The sequence below is a fragment of the Mya arenaria genome, chromosome 17 (assembly GCF_026914265.1).
Source record: "Mya arenaria isolate MELC-2E11 chromosome 17, ASM2691426v1".
NCBI classification, from domain to species: domain Eukaryota; kingdom Metazoa; phylum Mollusca; class Bivalvia; order Myida; family Myidae; genus Mya; species Mya arenaria.
In genome coordinates this window covers 29143182-29169525 of record NC_069138.1, presented here as the reverse complement: position 1 = coordinate 29169525, position 26344 = coordinate 29143182, and the positions used below count along the sequence as shown (strand labels likewise).

General features: G+C 36.1%; 1 protein-coding gene across 1 annotated transcript; it reads left to right on the top strand.

The window, feature by feature from the left end:
• The first annotated feature begins 368 nt into the window (after window positions 1-368).
• On the top strand, window positions 369-25503 carry LOC128224737 (probable methyltransferase-like protein 24). Its single transcript, XM_052934725.1, has 6 exons — window positions 369-488; window positions 6175-6281; window positions 7287-7415; window positions 8195-8269; window positions 23204-23342; window positions 24861-25503. Exons 1-6 carry the CDS (start codon window positions 369-371, stop codon window positions 25179-25181), a joined length of 891 nt encoding a protein of 296 aa, XP_052790685.1. The 3' UTR covers window positions 25182-25503.
• The last annotated feature ends 841 nt before the right edge of the window (window positions 25504-26344 follow it).

The window sequence follows — 26344 nt, the reverse complement described above, 5'->3', positions numbered from 1 at the left end:
AAACGTTAACCTTTTTTAATGGTCAAGTATATCATGTTTTACTTACATATTTAAATAAAACAAATAAAACTGCAACAGTTGTCTTAAAGTTACTGGTTCATGTTTTTGGACCAAAAATTAGTTTTCCCGGTATAAAAAAGTGCATTATACAAACCATAAGCAGATTACTTAAAATCTTGTAAAAATACTGAGTTATAAACGTCCATGGTAGCAACAGGTAAAAACGTTGTTAACCGTCAGAATAAATCAGAACAATCGACTCAATGTGATGACGATAAATTTCGTGATGATTAATACATACAAACACGTCGTAAACCCAGTCTATTTCAATGTAGGCTATCGTGATAATGTGACAGTGTTTAGAAACTATGAGGCAGATGAGTTCACGGGTAGTGTTTATATTGTGCATTTCTGTAGTATTGTTGTTTGGACTTGGATTATATTTTAAAAACTATGAACTACCATATACTCTTCGGAATGAAAATTACGTAAGTTTTATTGGGAAACAGTTTTGGCAGTAGTTTATAACGATTAATATAAGCTAAATTGATGAAATCTGATAATGAAATCACGCATGTTCTGTATTAAAGGGCTAGATTTCTTTATTATTTTTTTTTATTTTTTCAAGGGTTATGCAGATAACAAATGTACTTTTTTACGCTGTGTTATATTTGAAAAAATAAGTCGTTTATCATAGAACATAAAGAAAGCCATTTTTTTTATCTTGAGACGAATTTCTAAAAAAAACATGGTTATATTAGAAAAGAACGAGTGTTGTGACATAAAAGCGTGTATATTACTTACAATTAATGAAATAAAGTTATATAGTTTAGATATAAGTGGTTATATTATATGAACAGTCAGATGCTTATCATTGGAAAATTATTTCAGTTAGGAAATGACTGAAGATGTTTATTAGAAATACCGGCCAACTTTTTCTTTGATTTAAGTTTATTAATTTGTAATTAAGGATCTATTTAACACATTTAAAAAAGTTTCCCCTTTGCAAACCAATAACGGATATAAAGTACAAAGAGATGTATGAAACAAGAATATCGATATTGCGATACGAAAGAAGATTTTTAAGTCATCGTTTGTCAAATGTAATTAACATGTATGCTGTATGACAGTGTAATGACAGGTGCTCTTAGTTATCTCTCTTAAAAAGGTGACCAACACAAGAGATAGACAGCTGCACATGTCAGAAACGTTTACATGGCTAGTCACGGTCTTTATACCTCAGTGTTAACATTGGTTTGTCTGTTTTATACGTAACGTTTGAAGTTTTTCTTTTGGAGATAAGTTAAAGGAAAACTCTTCTTCAAAACCAAGACGCGTGTATTACAAGAATAAATTTTGACTGATATACCTTCAACTACTTACTAAATAATGCATTTATAGAAACTATTAATACTGATAACAATATTTTAACCGTGTATTTAATAGCAGAATGCGCAAAAATATTAAATGATATGTGAATGTTTAAAATATTTATTGTGGTTTACGATACTTTTACAAGGTAGAAACACCGACTTTTATGCTCGTTTCTTTAAAGTTCAACTCGGTATCCTTCATGAGAATCATTGTTTTCGACATTTTTTCATCCATTTTTGGAATATTAAACATTGCCAACTTTGGAGCTTATCAGGGTAACGACGGTCTCTATCGATTTCTCCTCTCAGTGCAGATAGCGTTAAGATACGCTAGTTTAGCACTTATTTATCTACTGGATACAGCGTAAGATTAAGGCAGATAAGAGATACAGAATTTATTTAAGGAATGAATTGCGGGGTTGATGTCATTATCGGGGATATGAACGCAATTGGGTTGGTCAAAGTACGCGTGGAGTCCTTCGGACTCCACACGCATTGACCAATTATCTACTGGATACAGCGTAAGATTAAGGCAGATAAGAGATACAGAATTTATTTAAGGAATGAATTGCGGGGTTGATGTCATTATCGGGGATATGAACGCAATTGGGTTGGTCAAAGTACGCGTGGAGTCCTTCGGACTCCACACGCATTGACCACCCCAATTGCGTTCATACCCCGATAATGACATGAACGCAATTGGGTTGGTCAAAGTACGCGTGGAGTCCTTCGGACTCCACACGCATTGACCACCCCAATTGCGTTCATACCCCGATAATGACATCAACCCCGCAATTCATTCCTTATATTTACACCAATAGTTCATTATTTCATTCAAGAATTGTTAAAAAAATACTTCATTTCATTTAAGAAAACCTTTCAGTAATCCGTTCTTACCCATTCTGTAAATAGAACGACCCGACTATAACCGGAAACACTTTTTTCAAATGACGTCACAATAACGCGGGAAAAGATCAACCACTTGAAATCACTTTAAAACGTAAAATTAAAACACTTCTGGTACCAATATATTTAAAATATAATAAACTTACACTTTTAAAAATGTTGATCTATATTTTACGGGACCTGCAGGCACAATACAACCAATAACAAGATCAATACCTTTCATGTATATTGTTAGGCCACTACTTTTATATAAATTGGTTTACAAAACCGGCGGGTCTAATTTTCCGAAAAGTACAAAAAAAAATAAAAAATGAATTTCACTTTTTTTTTCAAAATTATTTTCCCGATCGTATTGATTTTGGTGCGAAAGAAAAACGAACAGATAAGAGTACGAATGCAGTAGATCTCGACTGGTTTGTTGTTCCGTAGCCGTATTCGCCAATTAATAGTGATAGCATGTGAGCCAGTTAACTGTTATGGCACCGCCGTTGGCAATGGCGGAATTTACGATAGCAGTCATTTTTTGCATGAAATAATTAATTAAAATATACAGGAGTTGTTAAAAAAAAACAATAGCAAATAAACATTGGCAAATTTAACAGCCGACACAAACAATAACTGTCACATGATTGTTGTTTTTCCCCGCCAATTTAGGTCATGAAAATATTGTTGTTTATAGATAAAAAATAAAAGTGTCAGCGGCTGCCATCGAATTAGTAGACACAAATATCTGTAAATTATGTGTGAGAAAAACATTTTTATAACATTTTATGGTTAAACATTAAATAACAGTGCACTAAGTGTGAGTGGTGAAATCGAAAGTAAAATTTCTAAGTTGACACCGGTGACCTAGTTTCACAGGCTCGGTCGGTGGTGTTTATGGATTTAAATCACAAAATGGTTTGGAAATACTTGTCATTGGGTCAATGTTAAGCTTGTGTTTATTCTAGATTACATGTTTATTCATGTTTGGGTTAATAGTAATGTAAAAACAATGAAAGAGTTGAACACATCTGTCAATGACATTTACTAATGCCAGGAGTTGTGTGCAAAACATTTAGATAAAACAATACGGAAAACTATTTTGAATAAGTCCATTTCAATTTGTAATGAACTTGATATTTCACTATGAATGAGAGTTGTTGTTGTAACCAAGGAATACTCTTTAAAATGAAAAATAAACAAGCATGAAGTATAGATGCCCTGTGAACGAATGTGTACACAAAATTGCGGAGTTGGGAGAAGATGAAAACATCCGATACATAATTATGGATTTCTCTGTTACTATCATTAGTACATAAAGTTAAGTAACATGCTAGATTTATTATTTTGCTATGTGATTTTTATGTACTGATGTGGTAATTTGCTGCAAGAGTTGAATTTCAAATGGATTTGGTGAACATCCCATGGTAAATATCCCCGTCCGAAAATATCCGGACTTAGCATGGATCGGGTTACACTCAACTAGGACCCTGCATGGTAAAGGTTATTAAAACTCAAATCCAGGTCTAGTTTGGTTTATAGTTTTTCAGGAATTGTTTTCACAATATTAAAGCTCAAATGTCTTCATAAAATGTTACTTCCTTATTTACAAAATTGGTAATTATTTCACTTTATTGACATTTTCCAATATTGAAATAACTGAAACAATGTTTAGAAAATGTAATGTATTGTAATTTTTGTGTATTTCAATGCGTAAAATTCGCCTTCTCTTTTTTTTCAATTTAATATTGGTCAGTTTTTAAGTGTTCTGTATTCACTTTTGCTTTAGCATACCCTTAAAGCTAAACAAATGTCTTGCTGAGTGATATTCAATGTATCTTTGATTAAAAGTGTAGTTTATACACGTAAACATGTTTTATAGTCAATTTCATTGATGTTTTATATGCACAGTATGTAAGATTTAAACTCTGTGTTTATTTAGAACTTTGAAACTTTGAGTGTAAAGGTTTGTCGAAGTGTTTAAGAAACTAAACTCTCAATCAAACTCTGGTAAAAGACCGAATGCAGGACTCCATAATCGGCGTAGACCGCGCTATGTTTCATTTAAGATGGTGAAGAAATAGTGAAGTTATCCTTGTTTAAAGTCTTTCTCAAATCAAAATATTGCCTTCCGACGTAGCATTTATGACGCAATTTATCACGTGGTATACACATACTGTAACATCATCATCATCATCATCATCATCATCATCATCATCATCATCATCATCATGGCCACCACCATCACACAATTCCCTCCCTTGTTGTAGACCGTCGTCTGTAGCATCATGGAAACCTTGTCTTGTGGCAATATTTAAAATCCAAAATAATTATTCCTCGCTTCAAATGGCACCTTATTTTTTCACGCTCCGTTCAAGAAATAATGCTGCACTCTCCTCAGAACTATGGAGAAAAGGCATCTACCATAGCCGCTCGTGTAAGATAGGATCAGTCCAACCCTCGCGTATGGGTATTTAGCGGAAACTCGGTAAACATCGTTACCGCGAAACACTCTACGCTTGGGTCGGAATGAATCTTTCTCCCACCTCAGATAAGTAGATCCAATAATTTAACCATGCTAGAAATTCTTATCTTGCCCACAGGCGAAGATAAAATGCCCGTATGGAACTCCTTTTTAATTGTCGCCACATTGTAATTACCTCCCTTGTTGAAGACAGTCGTCTGTAGCATCATAGAAACCTTGTCTTGTGGCGATATTTAGAATGCTAATTAACTATTTATCGCTTCAAATGTCACCATAAAAAAGTTTTCACGCATATTTTAAGAAATAATGCTCCACTTTCCTCCGAACTATTTAAAGACCGATTTGACTAGTAACATAACCTGAATCACTGCGAGCATATCCATGACAACCACGAATTATCAAATATCCATACGCATTTATTTTCACTACGCACAAAAGAGTTCCAGCAAAAATACATTTTTACACAATTCTGTTTAACTGAGGTGGGAGAAAAAGCATCCACCATAGCCGCTCGTGTTAGATAGGTTTATCCCGACCCTCGCGCAGGGTGTTTTGCGGAAACTCGGTAATCCTCGTTTCCGCAAAACACCCTACGCTCGGGTCGGGATCTTACCCTCTCGGCCATGGAAGATACTTATAATCTTACACCCTCGGCCATGGAAGATACTTATATGTGTATAATCTCCATCAGAACCGGCAGCCATGTGGATAGACATGGCTGTCGAATCCGCTCTAAAGGATTTAACATAGTATTTAATGCAGGCTGGAATTCTTCATTACCTGTTGATGATTTTTAATATTCAGTCATTATCCTGCCTGAAAGAAATAAGACTTCTGATTGTCAACCAGCAAAAACTACCACCGTAAAAATCCAATTGCACAAATATTATACATTTTGCACTAATATCCGAGTTAGCAAAGGGTGAGGGGTGGAAGGCATTAATATGTAGTTGTTGTGCTAATAATGATTCAATACAGTACGGGGTTTCGACAGAAATGGCGAGACCTTCACCAAGCCAATGAGTTTTGCTAGTGTCCCAGCATTCGTGGATTCAAGCCCCAAACCACGCACAACCTTTCCTCAGAGGTTAACTTTGAAAATGAGCATTTAGCGAACTGATTTCAGTTGCCATTAAAATTAATGAATGAAGTTGGCTTACCGATGTCCGAAAAGGAAAAAGATTTGCACGTGTAACTTCAGAAGCATTGATAAAATACCCAATACGACCACACTTAATTGATGGCTGTGTGTGTAAACGGATTTTTCTAATTTCAAAACTGTTTTCTTTCAAATAGCTTTGTGCGCATACCAAAAAAAATAAAAAAAATCAATGCGCGTTACTTTTCATGAACATGTTGTTATATTTGTAGAAGAAGCAAGAACTGACGTTTTTAGTCTTAAATACTTGATAGAATTTTTTGTTTCAGGCGCTTAATGGCCAGCCCGTCAACAAGGAGCCCGAGGATTACATGATCCCCGATCTGGAGACTCTTAAACAGATGTCAGACCAGAATTTGATGAGCATCTACTGGACGTATGCATATACCAATCTTTTAAAGGGCATACTTGAAATGCTAATGCTTCTAAATACCCAAGAAACACACGATAGCGATACAATGTTGTAATATACTTTTGATTACATCCTTAGTCAAAAAGGAACGTACCATGTATCTCCATCGCATCTTCGTAATACCTGGATCTATTTTTAGAATGGAACGTTTTATTGTATATTCTCCTTTGTTTTATACAGAAGTATTAGGGAAATATATTTGATAATTTGACTTTTCACTGTTTTGAACGTTTAGCACAGTTGTACGTCATTTGCGCAATAACTAACAGTCTGTGTATATCACGTGATAAATAACAATATAAATGCTACGTCGGAAGGCAACTCTTTGCTTCGAATGAAGACTTTAAACAAAGATAACTTCACTATTTCTTCAGCATTTTAAATGAAATATAGCACAGCCTTACGCCGCTTACGGAACCCCGCCTTTGGTCTTTTACAAGAATTTGATTGAGAGTTTAGTTTATTAAAACACTTCGATAAACCTTTTCACAAAACAGCCGTCTGACGGAGTACTGTCAAAACATAATTTTGGAAACATGTTTGTCGATGTGTTTGAGGAAACTAATCACCTTAAACTTCGGTAATAAAACGAAGGCAGGACTCCAAGCGGCATAGACTGCGCTTTGTTTCATTTTAAATGGTGTAGTAAACGAAAAGTTATCGTTATTTTAACTCTTCATTTAAAGCAAAAATTGCCATCCGACGTAGCATATATGACGTCATTTATCACTTGGTATACACACACTGACTAACGTCCGCATGCAACTGTACGTGCTTTTCGGAGAGAAAAATACAATAAATTGTCGTTTTACCTCCTTGTTTGACATATAATTAAATAAATAAAAAATAGTTTCCTTGAAAGATCGTAGAAAATCATTTTGTGAATTAAAGCTTTTGGTATTCACTCGGTGATTTTTGGTTTGATCTCACAGAGAAACGTACAAGTAGCCTCTATATATTTATGTTTAGGTACATCAACAGACTACAAGTGTTGTGTAAAGATGTGATTCGGGTCGGAAGTCTGAAGGACGGAGGAAAAGAAATCTGTATTGATGAACAATACAAACCAAAGCCACCATGTTTAGTGTACTCGTTTGGGTAAGTGTGCGCATGCGTAGATATTTGCTTACCAAGTTTCCCATAAATTGTAACGTATATGGGAAATTATTGACGCCAAAACCTGGTGACCACAGTACGTCTCAGGTCAAACGAAGGTCGCGTTCGATCGGAATCCGAGCCAGTACTAGAGTAGAAATCACAAACATGTTTTTTCCTACACAGCAATGAAAACTTTTCCACAAATGGACTGTTCTAATCGTACGGAAGCGTATAACGTATTTACACCTGATATGAACATGTAATAATGTCGGCATATCACGAAATGTTGTCTGTATGTCGATTCATTTACTTATTTTCTTGATTCGCCGACTTTACTGTTGACGATAAAACTACTTGAACACGCTATTTCGACGTGTCAAATAGTATATCGACATAACTTGTTAGACCTAAGTTGAACAAATCGACATAAATATCGTATATATAATTTGAATACAATCAAAACTTGCTATGTCGAAGTCGTTGGGACCACGGGAAATATTTCGAAATAACGAACCTTCGATAAAACCGCATTTAAAAAAAGTATAACTATTATAAAACCGAACACATTTGAACATTGTTCGTCATTGCCAGAACATTGAAATAACAGAGTTCGACAATGCGAGTTTTTACTGTGTATTGTTTGTTGTTTCGATTGATAAACATGGTTGTTTTGCAGCCAAATTTACATCGATATTCGGCCTCATGGGTCGATGATGTTCCGGTAAATAAATGTTTTTATCCTGTTTCTGCTTTTATCTTCATTGAACATTTCATTGCAGAATCAATAACCAGTTCGACTTTGATAAAGACGTCAACAGAATGTTTGGGTGTGATGTATTCTGCTTTGATCCGAGGTAAGCAGAGGCTTTCCAAATGTTAAAGCTGCATTTAGTAACGGTTTAAGCCATAACACATTAGTTTTCGAACATAAAAATGAAAATCTGCGATCTGATCTTTTGTCAGCAGTCTTATATTAGTGGTTTGCAGATATTTACGCAAAACATTGCTCATTCCCAGGCAAAAAAATAGCAGTTGTCAAAACTGTAAATCTGTGAGATTGCAGCTTAAAGCGTCACATTCCAATTTCAAAACCTAACAGGCAAGAGAAAAATCTGCATGAATGCTATTGTAAAATGCACAATAAACATGGCTTTTTTCCCACAGGTTATCTTTTGGCCAGTTTGGACAGTGAAATGATTTGATTGGTTGATAGTTATTATTGGATGAATATTGGCCAATCAGTACATAAAGTGTAGGCTAGACCTAACCAAAGAATTAATAACCAGTTTTATTCAATTGGTTTATCATTATAAGGCAGCCAATAAGGTATATCGTGGCAGACTTTGTAATATTCGATATATTTATGTATAGGTTAGAGTTTATTAGGTATTTTTTTCGTGAATAAGAAACCTAAGGAAGCGGAGCGCAGCGACCGTGGTTTCTTATTCACGAAGAAATAACTTAATAAATTCTAACCGACTTAGTGTTAGCCCCTCCCAAATTGCATTAGCTTTAAAATTAAGCCATGCGCCTGTCAAAAAGACCTGTCAATCATGACATTGCAAGTTCCACCAAATCATAGTTGACACTGAAATTGCGCCTTTGCGTATGCAAACAGTAGGCGTGGCTATATGCGCATGCGCAGTAAAAACAATTTACTAAATCCTGAAGAGTCGTCTTGGTTTAACCAGTATTTATTGCAGCAAATATTGAACAAAGTAAATAAGCGTTTAAGCTACAGAAATGCATAACATACATACAAGATAAGGAGAGATGAAATGCATAAACAGTGAGTAAATCACAGACTTGATAATTAGCCATAATTGTTTTACCAAGTCTTTTTGTTTTTATTGTTAGAGATATGGTGAGTACAAATATTTAAAAAATATGTCAGGAAATGTTTTATACAATACTGCTGGTACGATGAGATAGAAATATACAAAAATAAATGGTACACTATGTGTATTACGCCATTTTATGATAGGATGCTATAATTATAGATATATAATTTCTTACAAAAGTGGATTGAGAAATACACGGTGGTTGTGGGGTGACTGATAGTAATGATAGGAGAGAAATAGAGGAAGAAAAGGAAGGTGTGGGGGTGTAGGCAATCACAGTACTCAGAGTACAATACAATAATATTGTTTGTCGAATATATGTATACCACGTGTGTTTATTATTTACAATAAAATACGATTAAACAAGTACTCAGAGATTGTGGGAATGTTCGTAATCGGTATGTGTTAGCGCTTAAAGCGTTTTGTTTTTGCACTAGATGCATATATGTGTACAGGTTGGAAAATAGCCTTGTTTACATCTGACGCGGCATTTTTATCGCCAAAGAGTCGTCTTCACAAATAAGTCACGATTCTTCAAAAATAAGAAACAAAACATTTTAAAAATCTAGCGCTCATGATTTGCTGATAATGTAGGGCAACACTACATATATGTGGTGAATGACATATTAATGTTGAAAAATGTCATGTATGTTTTGTATACTTTAATAAAGTTGTAATAATAACAACAAAAACATGTCTGGCACCAACCGTAGATTATATTTTAATCGGGCTTTTAGTAGACCGTATTGATTTCAATTGAAGCATAAAACATGCACGATTCAATTATTTCCCATTGATTTTACGTATTTATTACATATACATAGGGTTAATAAATATAAAAGATAGAATAAAAGACAACAAATATGAAACTTAAACATATCTTACAAGGAAATTTGTGAAAAGAATATAAATATTGAAATATACAAAATCAATATGTGAGTTAAAACATATATCACAATTTATATACAACATAATTATTGATATACACAGTAAAACTATGGAAATTAGGTATGTATAACACTTTCAATTTTATTTTTTACTAAAGGTAAACAACTTACTTCATGATCAAACGGAATAAGCTTCATAAATCATGTTTTTTCGCTAAATCGAAGTCTGTCATCTCGATGTTCCGGTTATGTCGAACTTTTTTTCGAATATTTGGGTAAAGTTTTTCGGTTTTATCGAATGTTCGATATATCGACGAATTACTTACGACTTCGAGATTGACTGTAATTTGAGGTTTTTTGAGGTTTGAATGTTGTTATCAAGACCTCTGTGCTGTAAATAGTTTACCGTTAAAAATATTGCCAATGATTCTGAGTTGACAATAACCGCTGAGTTGACCATAACCGTTGAGTTGACCATAACCGCTGAGTTCACCATAATCGCTGTGTTGACCATAACCACTGATTTGACCATAACCGCTGAGTTGACCATAAATGCTGAATTGACCACAACCACTGAGTTGACCATAAGCGCTGAATTGACCATAACAACTGAGTTGACCTTGTTCACTTTGAACGCTGAGTTCACCATAACCGCTGTGTTGACCATACCCGTTGAGTTGACCATAACCACTGAGTTGACCATAAGCACTGATTTGACCTTGCTAACTTTGAACGCTGAGTTGATAATAACCGCTGAGATAACCTTGTTGCCCGTGAACGCTGAGTTGACCATAACCGCTGAGTTGACCATAACCGCTGAGTTGACCGTAACCACTGCGTTGACCGTAACCGCTGTGTTGACCAGAACCCCTGTGTTGACCATAACCTCTGAATTGACCATAACCACTGAGTTGACCATAACCGCTGAGTTGACCGTAACCACTGCGTTGACAGTAACCGCTGTGTTGACCAGAACCGCTGTGTTGACCATAGCCTCTGAGTTGACCATAACCACTGAGTTTACCTTGTTACTGTGACTTTGAACGCTGAGTTGACCATACCCGTTGAGTTGACCATAACCACTGAGTTGACCATAACCGTTGAGTTGACCATATCCGCTGAGTTGACCATAACCACTGAGTTTACCTTGTTACTGTGACTTTGAAAGCTGAGTTGACCATACCCGTTGAGTTGACCATAACCACTGAGTTGACCATAACTGTTGAGTTGACCATATCCGCTGAGTTGACCATAACCACTGGTTTGACCATAACCTCTGAGGTAACCTTGTTGCCCTTGAACGCTGAGTTGACCATAACCGCTGAGTTGACCATAACCGTTGAGTTGACCATAACCACTGAGTTGACCATAACCGCTGAGTTGACCGTACCCACTGAGTTGACCATGACCGCTGTGATAACCTTGTTGCCCTGGGACGCTGTGTTGAACATAACCGCTGAGTTGACCATAACCACTCAGTTGAAGATAACTTCTATGTTGACCATAACCGCTGAATTGACCATAACCGCTGAGTTGACCAAAACCGCTAAGTTGACCATTGCCACTAAGTTGACCATAACCGCTGAGTTGACCTTGTTGACATTGAAAGCTGAGTTGAGCTTGAAAGTTTAAAACACCGACATTAAAGTTACGATTTCAGTTGAAATAAGGACAAAATATACAAACTGCCGTAGTTTTATCCATAATTTACTTTCGCTCAATTAGATTACATATGTGCATTTAGAAAGCAATAAATGTTCAAATGATACTAATCGTAAAGTAGGGTTCACCACAAATAAAGACTTATAATGACAGCCCATGACATGTGAAAATGAAAATCGGATCGGATCGTTTTGCAAGCTTTAGGTAATACTATACTGTATAAAAAGTTACGTAAATTGATAACGTTAATTATGCTTGAATTTTGTTGACGTACATCCTATTATAAATGGCTCCTCCAATATCTTATGTCACAAGTTTAAATAATGCTAAGTAGATTGAATAATAAGTGCAATTAATTATGGCATGTAATGTACTGATGAGTAATTCTATTCTGATGTGAATTGCCATTGTCTCAGACTAGTCTCCTTCTTAATATTGTTTAAAACATGTATTTTATCAAAACTTTTTGTCATGACTTGTGACATAAGATACATATTTGATAGACTCGGAAACTTGATACCATAAAGGTGTCTTCGAAGGTTTTAAAGGGTTACAATATACTGTCGAAGCCCGTTGGCTCGATATCCCATTGACTGGCCAATATACCTCGAGCCTCGCAAATATCGAGCCAAGCGGGAATGCTTACATTGATAACAAAAAATTCGGTCCTTTACATAAAGTTTGAGCCAAAGAGAAAATCTAGTCAAGCGGAATCGAGCCAACGGGTTTCGACTGTAGGTAGATGCAAATTTATCATTTTCGTATTTCCAATTAATACTTATTTTAACTAATTTGACTTACGATGGAAAAATAAATGACCTTATAAATTTTATAAATGATTTGTTTTTATCAATAGCTACATGGCTATAATTTCCCCCGAAAAAGGCACCAAAATACAGCTAATACATTTTAATCTGTACACAAATCATAATTTTGTTTTGTTTTGATCTGTACAGTCAAATGAGTTAAACATAAGTTAGCTTCCCTATGTATGTGTTGCACAAACTTCAAAAGAAAGTGCGAAACGAGGATTTAGCTTGGTAGGCATTTTTTGTTTAAGTTACAAAAGTAATCGAATTATTCGGTCACTTTTTTGGTTAGTCTTCTGCGGTGAAAATTACAGGGGTGGTATAAAGCATGCAGACACGTCGTGCACGTTACCGATCTAGGCCAATCAGATAGCGTCATTCATGTACGAGGTGAGGTATATGCGTATATTATTGCATTAGTTCGTATGCCTTTTCAATTGTAAAGTTTAAACTTAATTCAGTTCGTTAAGTTTAACATTTTTTTGTATCTGATGATAAATTTAAGTGCCCTTGTATTATATGCTCTTATCTGACAGCTTGCGGTGGTAGAGCATCGGCATGTTTGACATTAGGCATTCGTTATCGTTAATGGATTAAAGTGCCACTATCCCAAACCTCACTATTATTTCCCTTAACCTGCATATTCAAGCATATGGTGGTCTTAAAAAGAGTTGCAATGACACTTTGTAATAGTTAAAAGTTGTTAGTGCATAACCATTTATTTTATGTAAATACATACTATTTTTTTCACTTTTAAGCGGTCTACATATTTTTGTGTAAATTACCCACTAATGCACCAGTCAATTGTAACCACGCCTTACCCCCCTAGACCCGAGGGTATACCGGGGATAGCGCAGGAAATGGGCCGTGTTTTTACCTTTTACCGAGAGACTGCGGTGGTTTTGTTTTCGCGCCGAAAATCGAGTGGAATGGGCCTGAACTAGGATGCCCCTTGGGTGCGGGGCTTTTGGCAGGGATTATGCCAGCAGTTTGTCCCCGCGGGTTGACTGGACCGAGAGTCAAAGTCTCCGCTATTCCCTGGACCTGGGGACGTGGTTACAATTGACTGGTGCATTAGTGGTTCAGCCACTGTTTATATCTACCGATTCACCTGATTAAAATCAGTAAAATTTGACTGCTGATTTACTGAAGTAAATATTTTGGTAAAGTTGAAGGGTACTACCTTCCCATTGGACAAAAATGATATTTTCTCCATCGACTAAATTGACAGAATAGCGTAGTCATTAAACCGTTTCCCTTTCCTTAACCGCTGTATTTTGCTGTTGGGATGCTGGAATTTTGGCCAAAGATTGCTTCCTTGAAATACCAGCATCTCTAAAATATTCCACACGTAAAAAAGCAGAAAATAACATCATAATTTATAGGCACAGAAATATTTTCATATATTTTCTGTTAAAACAGTAAATTAGAAATTACAGTCATTTTCTTGTTTGTTTCAACGGTTGTGACCCGTGGTGACCCATGTGAGAACGCCTTTGAAGTCACGTGTTTTTTCTCCCTTTTCAAACCGTGTTTGGGCGCCTCTTTTAGGTTGTTTCACTTTGGTCAGTTATCTTTGTTCGATTAAAAGAGAACACGATATATTTTGGTTACTAGGCTTGTTCGTGTATATTTGCTGCTTTTAGGAGATGCATTGTTATAATGTTAAAAAGATAACATTGTATAACCACTCATTTGACAAAACAAAGTATCAAACCTTTGCCTTAATTTCAACTAAAATTTAGTAAGAAAGCAGCATAATCCAACACAAAGTGGCTGACTGGCACAATACTAAGACATGTCAGGCACACCACAAAGACATGTCAGGTACACCACCACGACATGTCAGGCACACAACAAAGACATGTCAGGCACATCACAAAGACATGTCAGGCACATCACAAAGACATGTCAGGTACACCACCACGACATGTCAGGCACATCACAAAGCCATGTCAGGCACATCACAAAGACATGTCAGGCACATCACCAAGACAAGTCAGGCACTTAACTAAGACATGTCAGGCACATCACCAAGACATGTCAGGCACATAACATGTAAGGCACACAACTAAGACATTTCAGGCACACAACTAAGACATTTCAGGCACACAACTAAGCCATGTCAGGTACACAACTAAGACATTTCAGGCACACAACTAAGACATTTCAGGCACACAACTAAGCCATGTCAGGTACACAACTAAGACTTTTCAGGCACACATCTAAGACATCTCAGGAACACAACTAAGACATTTCAGGCACACAACTAAGACATTTCAGACCCACAACTAAGGCATTTCAGACATATAACTAAGACATGTCAGGAACATAACTAAAACATTTCAGACACATAACTAAGACATGTCAGGTACATAACTAAGACATGTCAGACACATAACTAAGACATGTCAGGTACATAACTAAGACATTTCAGGCACATAGCAAAAACATGTCAGACACACAACTAAGACATGTCAGGTACATAACTGAAACATTTCAGGCGCATAGCAAAAACATGTCAGACACATAACTAAGACATGTCAGGTAAGCAACTAAGACATGTCAGTAACAAAACTAAGACATGTCAGGCACACAACTAAGACATGTCAGGCAAATAACTAAGACATTTCAGACACATAACTAAGACATGTCAGGCACACAACTAAAACACTTCAGGTACATAACTAAGACATGTCAAGTACATAACTGAAACATTTCAGGCACATAGCAAAAACATGTCAGACACATAACTAAGACATGTCAGGTAAGCAACTAAGACATGTCAGTAACAAAACTAAGACATGTCAGGCACACAACTAAGACATGTCAGGCAAATAACTAAGACATTTCAGACACATAACTAAGACATGTCAGGCACACAACTAAAACACTTCAGGTACATAACTAAGACATGTCAAGTACACAACTAAGACATGTCAAACACATAACTAAGACATGTCAGGCACACAACTAAGACATGTCAGGCACACAACTAAGACATGTCAGACACATAACTAAGACATGTCAGGCACACAACTAAGACATGTCAGGCACACAACTACAACATTTTAGGCACATAACTAAAACATTTTAGGCACATAACTAAAACATTTTAGGCACATAACTCAAACATTTTAGTTACATAACTAAGACATGTCAGACACATAACTAAGACATGTCAGGCACATAACCAAGACATGTCAGGCACACAACTAAGACATTTCAGGTACATAACTAAAACATTTCAGGTGCATAACTAAGACATGTCAGACACATAACTAAGACATTTTAGGTACATAACTAAGACATGTCAGACACATAACTAAGACATTTTAGGTACATAACTAAGACATGTCAGACACATAACTAAGACATGTCAGACACATAACTAAGACATGCCAGGTACACAACTAAGACATGTCAGCCACATAACTCAGACATGTAAGGCACACAACCCAGACATGTCAGTCACACAACTAAGACATGTCAGGCACACATCTCAGACATTTCAGTCACACAAGTAAGACATGTCAGACACACAACAAAGACATGTCAGTCACAAAACTAAGATATGTCAGGCACATAAGTAAGACAAATCAGGCTCACATCCAAGACATGTCAGTCACAAATCTAAAATATGTCAGGCACACAACTAAGACATGTCAGTCACATAACTAAAACATGTCAGGTACACAACCAACTCATGTCAGGCACACAACTTAGACGTGACAAGAACCTGTTCAGCACATAACCATGGCGTGACAGGCGCATAATAATGGCGTGGCAGGCGCGTAACTAAAGCGTGTCGGCAGCAAAACTATAGTGCGTGTGATTTTGTCAGGTGATGTGTCAGGCGCATTACTAAGACATGTCTGGCACATAAGAAGGACATGTACAGCATATTACCACGATTTGTAAGGCCTATAACCAAGACATGTCAAACAAACTACTAAGACATGGAAGCACATTACTAAGACATGTCAGGCACATAACTCAGACATATGAGGCTTACATCCAAGACATGTCAGTCACACAACTAAAACATGTCAGTACTAACCAATACATGTCAGACTCACAACTAAGACATGTCAGGCACATAACAAGAACCTGTTCAGCACATAACCATGGCGTGACAGGCGCATAATAATGGCGTGGCAGGCGCGTAACTAAAGCGTGTCGGCAGCAAAACTATAGTGCGTGTGATTTTGTAATAAAATCACATATATATGTTGAAATATTTCATGTTTTTTATCGTTTTCCTTGTAGTTTTAGTAGTAAATTTATAAATGTTACATTTAAGTCATTCACGAAAAGCATTTTATGTTGAACCACTTAATTTGACTAAATGAAATAAGCTGATTAGGCCTAGCTGTAACGAGGATTTTTTTGCAAAATTTTCGTAGCTTTTCTGGTCTAGATAATTATTTTCTCCCACTCAGATAAGTAGATCCAATAATTTAACCATGCTAGAAATTCTTATCTTGCCCACGGGCAAAGATAAAACAAGTACCCATATGGAATTCCTTTTTAATGGTCATCACATTGTATTTACCTCCCTTGTTGACGACTGTCGTCTGTAGAATCGTTGAAACCTTGTCTTGTGGCAATATTTGGAATGCTAACTTATTATTTCTCGCTTCAAATGTCACCATAAAAAAGGTTTCACGCACCTTTCAAGAAATAATGCTTCACTCTCTTCAGAACTATTTAAAGACCGATTTGACTATTAACATAACCTGAATCATTGCGCGCATATCCCTGACAACCATGAATAATCTCATATCCATACGCATTTATTTTTGCTACAACCAAAAGAGTTTAACCAAAAAATACATTCCTACTTAATTTCGTTTAACTGAGGTGGGAGAAAAAGCATCTACCATAGCCGCTCGTATAAGATAGGTTCATCCCAACCCTCGCGCAGGATGTTTTGCGGAAACTCGGTAAACCTCGTTTCCACAAAGCACCCTACGCTCGGGTCGGGATGAACCTATCTTACACTCTCGGCCATGGAAGATACTTATAATCTTTAGAGGGATGTTCATACGTTTATCATACTAAAATGGTGTTAAAAAGGATAACAATACAGCAAACATAAAGATCACCGTTCCATTGACTATCACTTATTCGTCTTTGATGTTATCTTTCCACCTCAGATCATTTATAACGGCATCACGGATACCTGTTACCTCAACTTGTGTTCCCCCGAATATTGGGAAATCAATTATACTCGAGCACAGAAGAGTCTATGGTGCTGTACAGTGTAAAAATATTATCCCCTTAAATTGAACGTCTTGCCACGAAGACAGAAGGCTTCATGCATTCTAGATAATAGTTAGCGAACGAGCCCTTCTTAATCCTAATGATTTATTTCATGTCATCTAACTGGCTTAGAATACAACTTTATGAGTGGCAGAGGGATGGACCTTTTAAACACCCGCGAATGTTTTTGTTTTTAATACTTAAGCCTAGTTCTTTATGAATGCCTATCTGCTATTTGATTGCAAATGTATTAGTGGTATTTGCACTGGGCTGTTATACTGACAGGCTTCATTTTTTTACAATTTTATTAGATATGCACTTCAATTCTGGTTTCAATCGGATTATCATATAGAACTGAAGAATCATTTTAAGCTGCATGTAATCAACCTTGTATTGAGTAAATTTAGCGCTTTCGCTATATATGCTGCGATGTAACAGGAATACAAAACAAAACAGTTTGCAAGCGTATTTGGACCTATATAAGTTTGGCTTGAAGAATTTATGTTCAGAAAAAATAAAATAAATCAAGAACCAAGACCGATATTGATAATAATTCAGCAGTCCGCGGTCAACCGATATTGATACAGCAGTCCGCGGTCAGCCGATATTGATAATAATTCAGCAGTCCGCGGTCAGCCGACATTGATAATAATTCAGCAGTCCGCGGTCAGCCGATATTGATAATAATTCAGCAGTCCGCGGTCAGCCGATATTGATAATAATTCAGCAGTCCGCGGTCAGCCGATATTGATAATAATTCAGCAATCCGCGGTCAGCCGATATTGATCGATACAGTTTTGTCTAATCATAACAACTCCAATCGAAATATCATGCATTCGGAATAAACCTCGTAAATAGTTGGCTTCAATATACACGTTATTGTAATGTGGCTGCAGATGATCAACTCAATTATCAGTACGCTTAATACAACCGTATGATATGTTAACAGTGTAATACAATGGTTTTGATTCGTGTTTTACTTGCGTTTGGAGAAACTTGGAAATGTTCTTTTTATACTGGTACAATGCCACAACTTCTCCTCCCTTTAGTATTGTCCGTTGACGGTTGATATCAAATATCGCACAATACAACATGTTTTCAATATTCCCCAATTATCACATTAAAAAAAGCAAAAATATAATTGTTTGGTTACGTACAGTTAGTGTCTTAATTGCGTTTTGGAAAAACTTGGAAATGTTAATTTTCAAAGACTAGTATTGTTACCGAGGTCATCTTTGTTGGATAATGGCCTAGTTGTTCCGATTGATCTGTTGTATAATGACGGAGGTGTTCGAATTTATCTGTTGGATAGTGGCCGCGGTGTTCCGATTGATCTGTTGTATAATGACCGAGGTGTTTTAATTTAACTGTTGGATAGTGGCCGAGGTGTTCCGGTTGATATGTTGTATAATGACCGAGGTGTTCTCATTGAGCTGTTGGATAATGCCCGAGTTGTTCCGATTGATCTGTTGGATAAAGGCCGAGTTGTTCCGATTGATCTGTTGGATAATGGCCGAGTTGTTCCGATTGATCTGTTGGATAGTGGCCGAGTTGTTCCGATTGATCTGTTGGAATGGCCGAATTGTTCCGATTGATATGTTGGATAATGGCCGAATTGTTCGAATTGATCTGTTGGACAATGACCGAGGTGTTCTAATTGAGCTGTTGGATAGTGGCCGAGGTTTTCCGGTTGATCTGTTGGATAGCGGCCGAGTTGTTCCGGTTTATCTGTTGGAAAGTGACCGAGAGGTTTTAATTGAGCTGTTGAATAGTAACAATCATTTGACGCATACGCACCTCTATGTAGTCTTGCATTTGATATAGTGCAGATTTCATGCATTGAACGATTTTGAAGATCAAAACAAAATTGATAAAATATATTATGTTTGGATATTTTACAATGAGTATTTTACAACTCCAAGGTAAGCCCAAACTATTTTTTAGGAGGAGTCAGAACTACACATGCTGAAAATCTCTTGTTATTTAAAAACATCTTCCATTCTCTGGAGGCGGTATGGCATTATAGACAGAACTTAACTATGACCTCCATCGAAGATCAATAGTCGATTCCCCTTTGTTTCATTGCGGAATCGTTGAAACTGCCGAACACTCCTTACTTTATTGTCCACTGCTTGTAAACATTCGACGCCGCTTCTTGAGCACTATGCCATGTGCACCTATTTATCAAAACCTCCTCTATGGAAACGAAACTCTTTCATTTGAACAAAACAAAGTAATATTTTCACTTGTGCAATCATACATAACTGCCTCTAGGTGGTTCGGTTAGCAATGAGCAGCAACAAACAATACACGAAGACCAACCCTCCCTGGCGTATCGGGGTGATCACGCCTGTCCCATAATCGGTGTGCGACCAACAATTTTCATTTTTTATCATTTTTAGATAATATTAAAAAGACAAAATATATCAATTATAATCATTGTCAACGTAGCATATGCCATGTCTCATCTGTTTCTTATGCACTTTATCTAAGTAGAGGAGCAGAATTAATATAAGTTATTTCTTGTTTTCTAATCCTCGAACATATCGTCATGTATTTCATTTCTATACATATAACGTATGTATGTTTGTATGCTATTTGTCAAATAAATAAAGTTTAAACTAAAGTGATTGTGAAATACTAAAAAATGATGTCTTCACAAATTTTAGTTTGGCTGGTAGCTTGTCTGTCTTCATCCCCCCTCAAACCGTTTTCTTATGTCTATAATTTTTATTTTTTTAGTTTATTCTTTCTGTAGGAGCTTAAATGAAAACAAATAATAATCAAACTAGAATAGGAATTAATAAAACGAGGATCTATCAAATGAAAGAATCGTGTTCAAAAGTTGTAATTAACTTTCGTTATAAATAAATTACGATATTAGAAGCGTGAAATGTCTAATTTTAGCTATCTGATAAGCTTTGTGAACATTTTTCATTATTTAAAAACAACATTTTAGTTATTTACAAAAATCAATTTAATGGTGAACCAATTAATTTGACTAAATTAAATAAGCTAATTAGGCCTGTAACGCTGATTTTTGTTTTGCAGACTTTTCGTAGCGTTTCTGATCTAGATATTATCTTTCGAGGGATGTCCATACGTATATCATAGTGAAATGGTATTAAAATGGATACCAATACAACCAACATAAAGATCACCGTTCCATTGGCTATCACTAATTCCTGTTTGATGTTATCTTTCCACCTCAGATCATTTATGCCGGCATGATGTTACCCGATCTTGAGTTTTCCCGAACATTGGGATATCCATAATACCCAATTTCGCTAGCGCACAGAAGAGTCTATGGTGCTGTACAGTGTAAAAGTATCATCCCCGTAAATTGAACGTCTTGCCACTAAGACAGAAGGCTTAATGTATTCTAGGTAATTGATAGATGAGATGAATTAAAATCTTAATGATTAAGAGTTTGATTGATGTCATCTAACTGGCTTAGAATACAACCTCATGAGTGGATGGTGGACCTTTTAAACACCCGCGAATGTTGATTTTTTAATACTTAAGCCTTTATGATTGCCTATCTGCTATGACGTGTATAAAACCCACCGTGGACAAGAATGTGATAAGGGTGGTATTTGCACTGGGGTCTTATACTCACAGGCTTCAACCTCTTACAATGTTATCAAATATGCACTTTAATTCTACTTTGAAGCGGAATATGAAAGTGGAAGAAGCATATTTTTAGCTTCGTGAAATCAGCCCTGCTTTGAGAAAAGTTGTTTGCGGCCAATGTTAGCGATTTGATTCACTGCTTTCGGTATATACGCTGCGATGTACCAGGAAGACAAAACAAAACAGTTTGCTACTGTATTTGAACCTATATAAGTTTGGCTTAATTTTAAAGAATTTATGTACAGAAAACGGAAATAAATAAATAAATGAATGAATGAATGAATGAATGAATGAATGAATGAATGAATGAATGAATGAATGAATGAATGAATGAATGAATGAATAAATAAATAAATAAATAAATGGATGGATGGATGGATGGATGGATGGATGGATGGATGGATGGATGGATGGATGAATGAATGAATGAATGAATGAATGAATGAATGAATAAATAAATAAATAAATAAATAAATAAATAAATAAATAAATAAATAAATAAATAAATAAATAAATAAATAAATAAAAGAAACAACAACAACAAAAGAGAAAAACAAGGCAGAAATTGATAATAATTCAGCAGCCGATATTGATCGATACAGTTTTGCCCAATCGAAACATCTCTCCAGCATTCGGGATAAACCTCGTAAATAAATATAAGCTTCAATATATACGCTACTGTGATGTGCCTGCAGGTGATAAACTCAATTATCATAAAACTAAATACAACTAGATCATTACGTTAACAGTGTACTAAAATGAACGGTTTTGATTCGTGTTTTAATTGCATTTTGGAGAAACTTGGAAATGCTCTTTCAAGACCGGAACAATGTCACTGCTTCTCCTCCCTTAAATATTGTCCCTTGACGGTTAAAACACATTTCACACAACACAGCACGTTTTCAATATGGGCGCCGATATGATGAACTATTTCCAAAGACCCGAGGTCATTATTGTTGGAAAATGGCCGAGGTGTTCCGATTGGTGTATTGGATAACGACTGAGGTGTTCTGATTGATATGTTTGATAATGACCGAGGTGTTCTTATTGATCTGTTTGATAATGACCGAGGTGTTCTTATTGATATGTTAGATAGTGATCAAGGTGTTCCGGTTGATCAGTCGGATAAGGACCGAGGTGGTCCGATTGATCTGTTGGATAATGACCGAGGTGTTCTAATTGATCTGTTGGATAGTGGCCGAGGTCTTCCGGTTGATCAGATGGATACTGACCGAGTTGTTCCGATTGATCTGTTGGACAATGACCGAGGTGTTATAATTGATCTGTAAGATAGTGGCCGAGGTTTTCCGGTTGATCTGTTGGATGATGACCGAGGTGTTCCGATTGATCTGTTTGATAATGACCGAGGTGTTCTAATTGATCTGTTGGATAGTGGCCGAGGTGTTCCGATTGATCTGTGCGATAATGGCCGAGTTGTTCCGACTGATATGTTGTATAATGGTCGAGGTGTTCCGATAGATCTGTTGGATAATGACCGACGTGTTCTATTTGATCTGTTGGATAGTGACGAGGTGTCAATGTTGATCAGTTGGATAATGACTATGGTGGTCCGATTGATTTGTTGAATAATGGCCGATGTGTTCCGATTGCAACCTTCATGGACCAAGATATACAACATTAAACCACATTTTATAAATCTTGGTATACAGTATTTATCCGTTTTATTTCAGTATGAAGAAAAGCAGTTTTCGGGTAACCGACCAAATTTGGTTCTTCAACTGGGGACTAGGTGGAGAAAACTTTGTCAACAACAAAGGATGGGATATCAAAACACTGGACGTCATCAGAAAGGAGCTGAATCATACAGATGTAAGTTTCAGTCCGAGTGGCATAGTTTTTTCTTATAAACAAGATAACTCGTACAACCAAGAGGTCGTACCACTATCAAATCGTGTACAATATTTGGAGGGAAGTCGTCCATTTATTATGATATATAACAACAATACCAACGATAAGGATACGGTATTTGAACCATTCTGCAGTTTAAAAAAATACATAACACTGCATTTAAAATAAACAGTCCTATAATAAGACATACTGACTTTGTTTTCACTATCATGCTTTTTAAATCATTTCATATGGAATACAGGGACAACTTCTCCAAAAGCGATACGAATTGAACGAATGGATTCGAATGGAACAAATTAGTGTTGGAACGATTTTCCTGTTCCCGTTTTTCTAAGCCATGCATTCATCTGAGTATAAGAAAACAATAAACATGACTGAACATGATTTGTTTTAAATATTTTAAGGCTTTCCAATATTGCTTTAGGTATAAGTGTTACATCTTCCTTTTAAACTCCCAAGAATACACTTCAAACGGTATCACAAGAATAAAAGTGAGTGTGGTTTGTGGTCACCTAGCCGGACAAGTGGGTTTTCTCCTGGTACTCCGGTTTCCCCAACAACGCAAGTCCACACTATCGCGTAAAATCGTGCCATCGAGAGTGATTTATATAATGTTGTAATAACTTTTTTCACTAGCGTTGTAAAATAAATAAGTTTAATGTAATTAAGTCCCTGATAAATACGATTAAGCTTAAAGCTCATTATTTGTTTTCCGTAATTAGCGTTATATTTACCTCTGTATGCATTCTAAGCCGTTGAATACGAAATATGTTTATGATAATAATAATAATAATAATAGAACATCTTTCATTTTTATCAAGATGAAATTTAGATACAATGTATATTTGCTAAGCTACTTAGCCTGTTTAGCATAAAAAGTTTCGAGATATTGGGGACAGGGTCATTACTTTAACCCCAAGTTATTTCACTGACCGTTCCAAGACGGTAGCCCGATTGTTTTAAAGGAGAAATATTTCAGTGTTCAATTTGTCATTGTAAAACCTTCATGTTTGAATCCCCATTTTCGAACACCTCGCAGCCCCTTTAAAGCTCATGAATTGTAAAATGCACTTTTTTAATTACGAAATCAAGTGTGGCAAATTATAAGGAGTGTTCAAACAAAAATACAAAAAGCTGGAGCCCTTCAGCAAATGTTGATATTGCTCAAATATCGTCTTTGAAGCCACAATTTTCACAAAATTAATTACGGCTGTGGTGTTGCGTAATAGGTTGATTGACATAATAACTTGATGTTATCAATGTATCCTTAACAGGTTTTCGTGACTTTACCGGCGTGGGTTCGAACCCCACTAAAACCAAAATACTCTTTATGCTTAAACTGTATTTTTTCCTGCAATTTCGCTATCGTATAGTAAAATAATCATCAACTAAGTTTTTTTCAGATGCACTACCGGGAAAAAATATTTTTGCTCCAAAAAGAGCGAGTCACTTTAATATGTTTGGTATTTGTGTTTTCAGAGGCCTATCGACATATTAAAAATTGACGTAGAAGGGGATGAGTGGTACACAATTCCACAGATGGTCTCTTCCGGGGCTCTTGATGACGTCAAACAGATCTCCATGGAAACACACTACATTTCCGATAGGCCTGGAGGAAAGTTGTGGGGCAGCCATCCACTTCCTGCTGCTGACGAGTTATACTCATTTAGACTGTTATATGACAAAGGTTTTAGAATTTTTATGAGGGAGAGAAACATGTGGTCACATTTTGTATGGCCAGGTCTCAATCGGTTTATTACAAATGTTAATGAAATATCTTTAATAAAATCAGTGACGTGATTGTGTGTTTGATCTGATTGGTTTATAACTTGAGAATGTGTAAGGCGGGTCGAAACTTCAATCCCAAGGGTACGTGCAGAATCCGGTAACGAGAAGGCTACTAGATTTGTTGTATTTCTTTATATACAATTCATCAAACAGTGCTGCATAAGTGTTGACAGACGACCACGCCATGAAGTGCAGTAATTTGAAGTTAACGTGAAACAGTTTACAAGAAACATCGACGTTTAAAGCTTTCAAAATATTATTATTGTAATATTTTTTTTATAAAATTTATATATCTTATTTTGACTATGTTCCTTTAAAAATCCATACTTTTGATTACGTAACAAGATCTATTAAACTATAATTCTAATACGGTGCGTTGTGGCATTTGGGTTGAAAACCCCAGGATTTGTTATTCTGAGATAAAAAGGCAAGATAGATAATGGAAAAGAATGTAATTTAGGCAAGATAAGTGTGTTGTTGTTTTTAAAACATAATACTCATATTCCCAATGGCACATTGAACCAATCCTGAGAGGTTTGGTGATTTGAAGTTCAGCGCACGTTATCTGGTTACAGTTCTCTGTGATTTCTGACCGAGATATCACTGCTAATGCAAATGAATTGAATTTTGAAAATTGTCTTTGTCTAGTGCAGAAATCGTAATATCTAACATATCTTCAGCTCACCTGTCCGAGAAATGATAAAAGGCGAGCGTTACGGATCGCCTTTAGTCCGCCGTCCGTAGTTGGCCTCCACTTTTAGTTCCTTACCCCTGTAGCATCCACATTTTCTAAACCAATCTTACTAGAATTTGGACACAATGTTAACGTATGGCCATAAATATCGGCTAAGTTCGATTATGTCAAGAGTTATTGTCTTTGCAATAATCAAGAAAAATCACGTTTAACATTATTTTAACTATATAACAATTATTTATTCACATTTGTTTTTTGTAAGTTGCTTTTCACTATTAGAGCCCAAAACAGGCTTATCATATTCGTTGCCTGTTTACCAGCCTCCGTGGGAAGTGTCAGCCACCTGTATAAGATTCTTTATGTGCTGACCTTGCGATATCATTATGTCAACAATAGAAGCTCCCCCACGAAATCGGATCTCTGCATATTGCTCAAGCCTGTATTAGAGTTAAACTTTTTTTAATTACACGTTTCTTTTATT

Coding starts and splice junctions, on each gene's coding strand:
- LOC128224737 (XM_052934725.1), top strand. CDS start 369: ATGAGGCAGATGAGTTCACGGGTAGTGTTTATATTGTGCATTTCTGTA. Junction 7,416..8,194: donor TGTTTAGTGTACTCGTTTGG/GTAAGTGTGCGC, acceptor ATTTCATTGCAG/AATCAATAACCAGTTCGACT. Junction 8,270..23,203: donor GTATTCTGCTTTGATCCGAG/GTAAGCAGAGGC, acceptor GTTTTATTTCAG/TATGAAGAAAAGCAGTTTTC.